Genomic DNA, 8,560 nt, shown 5'->3' with positions numbered 1-8,560 from the left:
CCTCCGACTGCTGTGAGGAGGAAGAGTTAGATATTCTGGATAAGCTTTTGGAGGACTTGGGCCAAAGCAGCTCAGAATGCCTGCCCCAGCCACAACTCAAACTCAACCAGCCAGCTCCCTCACCCCATGGCATGAACCTGGAGCAAGAGAGCACCATTGTGGAGGCCATTCTGCGTCAAACTCAGCAGGAGGAGGAGCAAGTGAGGAGGTGGGATGCTGATATAAGCTTTCGGGCTGCCTGCCAGAGGGAACCCTCCCACCAGGAACCAAAAGCCCCTTTCTACTTCTGTCGGCTGCTGCTTAATGACCTTGGCATGAACTCTTGGGACCGCAGGTACACTTCCAATTGGCTACAATCATTGGTCTGGGTTGCACTATACTAGAGGAATAACGAGATGGGCAGGGTTGTAAGAAGTCATACAGAGGTCTGTTGTTTATCCGCCTCTCAATGTATATCTTAATCATTTAGTCTGCAAACCACATTTTTTAAAGTAGCCAGTATGCCGGAAAAAATAAAACAAAATATTTGAACCCAAGTTACTTCCTCGGGTAACTCGGCTGTTGACTTGTTACTCAAAAGAGAAAGAGCAAACTTAAAAGCACACTGGAGTCTGGGGTGTCTTAATCTCCTCTCCACAGGGTAAAAAGTGCCCAGCTGTTTTCACTAAAGTCTACCTTGCAGAGCCACATCTTTGCAGTGCTTCCCTGTAAATTAAAAGCTTACACCTCTTAATGGTGATGGTGCAACGTGCACAGAGTGAGCAGGAGATTGCTGATTGCACCTGTGCCTTTTTTTGCCTTTGTTAATCTTGACTGGAAAACAAAACTTTGGTTGAAAAGCCTTCAGTTTTTTGTTGGTTTTTTTTGGATAATTTGCTAGTAGATCGTACTACCATTTCCAGTGGCTGTTCACTGTTGCCAGCATGGCAGTTTCCTCCTTAAAATATATCAATGCTGATCAAGAATGTTTTTGTCAAACAGGAAAAGTTTCCATTTGTTGAAGAAAAACTCCAAACTCTTAAGGGAACTGAAGAACTTGGATTCCAGGCAGTGGTAATTCAAATTCAATTTAGAATTCTATGTCTTTTTATGTCCTGCTGAAATTGGGTTTGTTTGAGATACCAGTGAACACACATAATTATCCATAATTTAGTGCCCTCTGCTAATCAAACTGTCACTGCAGCCATATGGTTAACCTGTCTCTACATAAGTGAAATAACGCTGGTTATAAGTCATAAAGTTTATCAAAGCAGCATCATATTGCCCCATCCCTCCCCTCCTCCTCCATGATTTTTCTAATTTGTACCATCTCCAGCTGATCACAGCCCTGGAAGCCTCCCAGTATCACCCTAGCTGTCCTCCTCTTACTGTGTCTCTCTTAGTCCAATCAATAAGTACTCAACACATCGCTAATGACAGGAGCTTATTAAAGAATCCTCTCAGGATTGGACTTCATTCTCCCAGATGGCCGGACTTGGTTGGGCAATAACAACCTGTGCGCAAGCATGCAAAGTGCCCTAAATCTACCCCAGCATGATGTACTGCCATGGCAACAGGAAATGTAGAGGGGTGGCTTTGCTCAGATTCTTTTTTTAAATCATGTTAGAGAGATGGAGAGATAGTGGAAAAATTTTGCAGACAGACTTTGGTTTTTCACATTCTGCACAACTGATTTTATTCAACTCAATTACACTTACACACACAATTTACCTTTACAAACAAGGTGTAGTGTTTTGAGTCACTGGATTCACATTTCAAAGCATTTCATTTGAAGTGGCTAGAGTAGTGAGAAGCTTTTCAAGTTCTATTGCGTTTATAAAATTGGCTGCTGCGCTGTTCTTTTAATAATGGCTACTGTATGTTTTGTTCTGTAGTCGAGAGACACACAAGATTGCTGTGTTCTACATTGGAGAGGGCCAAGAAGACAAGTGCTCCATCTTGTCCAACAGCGCAGGCAGCCAGGCCTATGAAGACTTTGTCTCTGGACTGGGATGGGAGGTGCAGATGACCACACCCTCAAATCAACACATCCTCTGTTTCCTACAGATGAAGCGCAAATATGCACACACAGATCTACAGACGCACTCAGAACACACTAAATTGTGCATGTATTCCTCAGGTGGACCTGGCCACACACTGTGGCTTTATGGGTGGCCTCCAGAGGAATGGCAGCACAGGTCTAACAGCTCCTTATTATGCTACCTCCACCATGGAAGCAATCTTCCACGTCTCCACTCGTATGCCATCTAATTCTGATGACTGCCTCACCAAAAAGGTAAAAAGTCTTGTGTGTTGACATGATTTGTGTTGTAATCAATTTTGACAATTCCTGCCCGTCTGTGACCTTTGGATTACGTAAATATGTATTGTGTAAATGGCAAATAATATGTAAAGAAAAAAGAGATGGTACTTCTTTTCCTGTTTGATGCAGTAAAATGGCTACACAGTCACAGGCCAAGCAGGCAGTATGTTGTTGTAGCCTTCAGCTCTGTGTTAAGCTGTGATCAGGAGGTGTGACTCCAGAGTGCGGGCATTGATTAGTGGTCCCAGCCAGGCAGGCCTGAGGAGTAGAGAGTCGTAGGCGCGTGAGTGAAGAGAGGGCATGTGCCGCGGCGGTAATGACTATGATTCTGCTAGCCCCTGCCCCCCTCCCTGTGTGCTGTGACCAGGGCCTGGATTCAGCCATTAGCTCTCCCTGCTAGGGCAGGCGCCGGCCGGATGCCGGCAGGATCCTTTTATCCAATTCCTGCTGCCGCCACAGGAGCGATCGATTGTGTTCTGCAGTGGGATTCTGAGCTGTAGTGCACCAGTAGCAGTTAGCACGAAGAAATGAGCCGCAAGGCCCCTGCCCGTCCTGCCAATCTTCTCATACAGTACCCTGCTGAGAAGGGAAATTCATCAGGCTGTCCTCATATCCAACCCCCTTCCAGCTCTCCAAAGATCACCCCCCTCTCTGTTTCACAAATAACCCCCCACTCATTTCAAAGCCATTTCAAACCTGTGCTTAGTACCTGTAAAAATTAGTTAGAGTGAGTAAAGATTCTGACTTTGTTTGGCCAGAGTGCGGCGCTGGAGGGGCTGCCATGCCCACGGCGAAGTGTGCTGCCACTTTACTTCCATCCATTTCATCGAGAACTTCTCTAATTGCTGATGCTCACCTTGCACAGATCTCCACACCAGCCACAGGTCGCACAGAAATTGGCAGGCTGGCCACAGGCACGAATGCTTCAGAAAAAGATAGTGGGGCAGGGAGACGAGAAAGTGGTATGAAGAATTGGAATGAGAAACGGGATTCATCTGAGCCCAAGTAGGATGTTTCCCTGTCAATTTAAAAATAATACTTTTAGTCCAGCAGTGACCCACTTTACTGCCGGTAACCACAGAGGCATACTGTGGGCGAGCAACGGATGGGGTAGCTCTCGCTGGGCAGATTGCCCGTTTGAAGACGATGAAAGGGGGGAAAATGGCTAAACCAAAAAGAAAAGAGGGAAAGCCATGAATTCCTCAATCCAATTGTGGGTTTTAGGGCTCTGCAAGCTGCAGCAGTAGCAGCTGGCCTCAGTAATGTGGTTATAGAAGCGACCTACAGGGTTGGGGGTCAGGCCATGTAGACCATGTGCGTGTGTATGTGTGTCTGGTCTGTAAAAGAGTGGGAGATGGACGGGTGCCTTGGCTATCACATTTACCCCCAGGCACCATAGCTTAACTGGGCTGCTGCAGGTTGTTTTTGTAAGGATCTTCTTGTGTTCTGGGGTCCTCTGGCCTGCTGTCTCCATGTGTGTGAAACTCATTGGCTGAGTGGGAGGTCAAAGAGGGCTAATTGGACAAGAGCCTTTGACTTGAATCACGTTATTAAAGAAGTCCTAAACATTTGGATGTGATTAACAAGGAACTAAATAGATCAGTGAAGAAGATGATTGACTGGAGCATAAGTATCCTCGTTAAACTTGTGATTAAGCTCATCCAAATGCTAATATCTTAACCCAAATTAACATCCCAGTGTTGATTGTCTAGCGCAAATGCATATTCAACATTTTCTCAGAAATTGTCCCAGTGACTGACCTGGTTGGTACCTGCTGATCCTTGGACAGACAGACTGAACTGGCGAGCTCCAGTAATCAGCATGCCGTGGATTTGTTTAAGATTACTGTATTACCATAATTAAGGGCTTATAATAGAATGTGCTAATTGCATTTTTGGTGGCGAGGGCATGTTTCTTAATGGCTCATTAGGCCCACAGTACATTGGCAGATGTTTTCCTCTGAGTAGAGGCTCACTTTTCAGTGTCTATGATACCCCAGAAAACATCACTGGACTACCAGCTAATAAGTCATCCACACTTGTTAGAGAAGATAATGTAGCTGTGTCCATCTGTTTTACTTCTGGAACAGGAAAGCTGTTTACCTATTTCAAACTGGCATCCGTCAATTTCCTGTCATTTAAGTGTATCTTCTTGTCCTGCCCAGTTTCATTTGTGTTTGTGAATAGAGTGGAAATGGGAAGCAATTTAATCTCTGATGGGGAAAGTTAATTGGATTTGAATTATTTGGTTTTGAAATGCTCAATTTTGTCCATTTTGTGTTTGCAGTTTGAATTTGTAATGAAAAAGCTATAAAAATAGTCAAAGCCAGAGCCCAGACCCCAATCTAAACCATTGTTTTCAAACAAAGTTTCTGATTTAGCTTCTAGCACTCACCTTGCTCTTGCACCTGCTGCATTTATGCTTTCTCTTTAAGAAACACCAGCAGAACTTATAATGGAATAAAGCAGTGAATAAAATATTGCTAATATGCAACGATAAAAGCCAGTTACGACACTTTATATATGGAATATCAGCAGTAAATAATGTTTTGTTATTAGTCACCCCTTTCTACATACCTCCTCTACATCACTTCACTGCTCAGCCTTCTGGAGGTGATGTGGGCCTAAGATACTGATACTTATAAAACCAGAGACATGCCCTAATCGCACTAAATTTGGCCTCCTGTCATCATCACCATGAGGATGAAAATGGCCCGCACTTGCCAGGCACTTGATTAGACTGATTTTGTTTGCTTGACAGCTGCGTCACCTGGGAAATGACGAGGTGCACATAGTGTGGTCAGAGCACACCAGGGACTACAGACGTGGCATCATCCCAACTGACTTTGGAGACGTGCTGATTATCATCTACCCAATGAAGAACCACATGTATTTCATCCAGATCATGAAGAAACCGCAGGTAAACCAAGCAGACTGTGGACTTTGGTTAACACTATAATGAACTATACATATTCAATATGATTCAGTACATTAGAAGTGTACTTGTCCTTTGTACTAAGATGATGGTGATGTGGAAGATATTCCGCACACAACAAGCAACAAAATCACATGGGCTTTTTTCAGCTCTGCATTAATTTTCAGTTTCTGTTCATGAGCTGAAGTAGTCCATTCTTCTCTCTTCCTATTCAGACTTTGCTGTGAGTTTTATAGGTTATTTTTCCTGTTGTGGTTTCTGTCTGAAGGCTCTCAGTTTCCCCTACTCCAGCAGTGCATTATTACCCACACTGTGGGTATGGGCTCTCAGAGATGGTTACTATCCTTTCTTGGCTAGCTTTCATCTCGGCCACTCTGTGGTACTGCATTCGTTGTGTGGCCTTCCACAGGTAATGAAATGTCTTTGTCTGAGAATGGATGTTTTCAGATGTTCACATAATTCCACAATCTTTTCTATACGAACATTATTCAGATGAAATAAATGTCTCCATAATCTAGTTTGTATTCCTCCCTTTAATGCATTGATTATCTTTTGTTTTGTTAGCAAGTCATTTTTAAGATTTTTCAGATGAAATGCAACAATCAATATTATATTATTAGGGCCATCCCAGGTGCAGCTACTCTTTTACAGATAATCTGTATTACCAGTATAAATGTTCATAGTAACAGGTTATATTCAACTCTGTGGGGATCAAACAATCCCTCTAAATCTAACTGCCTTCATTAAGACACTGTGAGAGACTGTTTGGATTGTTTGGATTACAATAGAGAACCCGTGCCATCGGTTCAGCATTTCAAAGCTTACCCAATAACACACAAAGGCAGGTGTGTTAAGTTAAAATCCTACTATAGTTGCAGATGGTTCAGAAATGAGTGTGTAAAACATATTTTAGCCTCTACCCTGTAGAGGATTTCTACAGCCAAACACAGCTGGGAGGAAGGCAGAGGCTGCCACCGTTCTGCCACCCACCCCACCCCATGCAAGCCAGCACCTCCAAAAGCCTGTAAAACAATGTAACGATCCACCCAGGATGTTAATTTACACAACGTCACTCCACTTTTCTGGCATGTGATTAAGTTAATTGGTCCGTATCATTTCTTGTTAAAATCCATTTATTGTATAATTTGACTGGTTATTGTACTAGCTGAACTACCGAGTTGAAGACAGCAGGACCTTTTGGAGAGACTTTGACATTCACGTCAGCTTCCAGGTCAACGACCATTGAGCTTCAGTGATTAAGGGCCCCCTTCCAATATGCATGAACAGACGCGTGTAGCCACACACACTCACACGCTGCCGCTGAAATGCATATTGCTCCTTTGTATTTGTTCAGTAGCTCAATATGAGAGCATTGTTTCGTATTGATTGTCATTTTAATTTAATTTACCTAACATTGATTCGCATTAGATATGTGTGGTTGTCATGCAAAGTTAGGTAGAAATCCAATTTCAACTTGAACCCTGGCCCTAAACAGATGGAGAAACGGTTAAAAAAAGAACAAAAAGATTTAGAATCATTATTTTTGGGCACTTGCATATACAATGACAGGACACTGAGCAAATTAACTTTGGATCGGTGTGGAAGTTTTGATGCCTGATGTTTTTTTCTTACTCTTTTTTTCTCTCTTAACTTCCTCAGGTTCCTTTCTTTGGGCCTTTGTTTAATGGCGCCATCATCACTGGGACGCTGCTGCCAAGCTTGGTGCGGGCCACCTGTATCAATGCCAGCAGGGCTGTGAAGTCTCGGCTGACTCTGTACCAGAGCTTGTATCCTTTCCTCCTCGTGCCTTCTGCTTCAGTTACTGTTCACTATCCCATTCGGGAATGGCTCATCGGCGGAATGCACTATTTTTAAAAATCGACCATTGATTACCCATACAGCTAAGACCATTAAGATTATGAGCAAACATTTAGCCATATTTTTAGAATGATTTTCTTACATGTGTAACACCACTGAGCTTAAATCAGCACCACCAGTGGCCCATTAGGGTAAATTCATTGAGACATGTGGCGTGCTTGTCATGTCAGCCAACGTACACAGCTGAGTGCAGACACTGATCTTTATGGGCTGGCTGATTTACATACAGCTATTAGGCTGGGGCTGTTTCACAGCCTGGAGCATCATGGGAGGTTGTGTGAGGCTGTTTTGGGCAGGAGCACAGATAACGTGTCATCATCTATCACTACCATTTTATGGAGCACACGGAGAGGCAAAATAAGAGCACCCTCAACAAATACATACAAGTGCGTACAGACAGAAACACACACACACACAGAAACACTCGCCCTCACCCCTTCATCCATCCATCCATCCAACAGTGTACCGTTAAGAGCTTTACTCCAGCTGTAGTTGTCAGTTGGTTTAAAGGGAGTGTAATCACCAATGGAGATTAATTAGCATGTGAATGCCAGCAGCACAGAGTTGGGGGGTGAGATGGGGGCAGAGTCGGGATGGCCCCTGGAGGGGGAAACCTGATCTCCCTTAACGCCCTGCTCCTCCTCGGACAGCATGTACAGCACCGCCTCACCAGAACCACGCTGCCCCTCTGGCGGTTGCTATAGAAACCTTCCCCAAGGAGGTTTCATTTGAGTGAAAGACACTGACATTTTAAAAAGTTGTTGTTTTTAAATTATTATGAAGTCCTTGTATCATAGTCACTGACAACAACGGCTTTTGGTGGTAAATGAACACAGCCTGTGAATGCTGTTTACGGTGGGCTGTGTGCAAGTATGTGTCTGCCTCTATGCGTTTCACAGTGCATCACATCCCCTGGCCACCCCACCCCTATATCAGGCCTTGTCTGTGTGTCCCCGGAGGCATCCTGAGTGACAGATGTCTGTTACCCGACGCCAAGTGAATTAGCCCAGTGTGACTCTCAACGCCAGAGGGGGGGCAGCCACAGGCCTGCCTCTGTGAGCCTCAGGGGGTGGGGGGGGTGGGTGGGTGGGTGGGACAGTACTGGCCTGTGCTGAGCCACAAAAGCCTTACCTGGCATTCCTTAGCAGAGGAGCAGACAGCACAAAGGCATGATCTATGAGAGCAGATAAGCGCTGCCTCTGGAGCTCTGGCACTGTTAGGCTGCCAGGCCTCACGCACTCCAAGAGGGGAGATGAATGAATGTGCCAGGCAAAGCGCACTGCCAGCAGGAGTATCTGCTGCACAACTGTTTTTCTTTCTGCTGTTTTTCTGCCTAGCTAGAGAGTTTGTTAGGACAGAGGCAACATATAAACTAACGAGTAGCCAAAATGTTATGTTCGGTGTATGCCATGTGAAAGTGACAACCAAGTTTCTAGATTTTAAGAC

The 8,560-nt window shown here is 44.5% G+C and overlaps 1 protein-coding gene across 2 annotated transcripts in view; it reads left to right on the top strand.

Annotated features, from left to right (window-relative positions):
• ralgapa2 (Ral GTPase activating protein catalytic subunit alpha 2) overlaps nucleotides 1–8,560 on the top strand; it is an 89,651-nt gene that overhangs the window by 55,346 nt on the left and 25,745 nt on the right. For both annotated transcript variants that reach the window (XM_070841911.1, XM_070841910.1), the window contains 6 exons: nucleotides 1–334; nucleotides 982–1,053; nucleotides 1,875–1,998; nucleotides 2,120–2,275; nucleotides 5,063–5,221; nucleotides 6,896–7,023. The exon at nucleotides 1–334 is cut by the window's left edge and continues 501 nt beyond it. In XM_070841911.1, the coding sequence (XP_070698012.1) occupies nucleotides 1–334; nucleotides 982–1,053; nucleotides 1,875–1,998; nucleotides 2,120–2,275; nucleotides 5,063–5,221; nucleotides 6,896–7,023 (973 nt within the window). The remainder of the gene's footprint in view (nucleotides 335–981; nucleotides 1,054–1,874; nucleotides 1,999–2,119; nucleotides 2,276–5,062; nucleotides 5,222–6,895; nucleotides 7,024–8,560) is intronic.

The sequence above is a fragment of the Pempheris klunzingeri genome, chromosome 13 (assembly GCF_042242105.1).
Source record: "Pempheris klunzingeri isolate RE-2024b chromosome 13, fPemKlu1.hap1, whole genome shotgun sequence".
Lineage (NCBI taxonomy): Eukaryota > Metazoa > Chordata > Actinopteri > Acropomatiformes > Pempheridae > Pempheris > Pempheris klunzingeri.
Note: the sequence above shows the minus strand (reverse complement) of the source record. Positions and strands in the feature narration are given on the sequence as shown.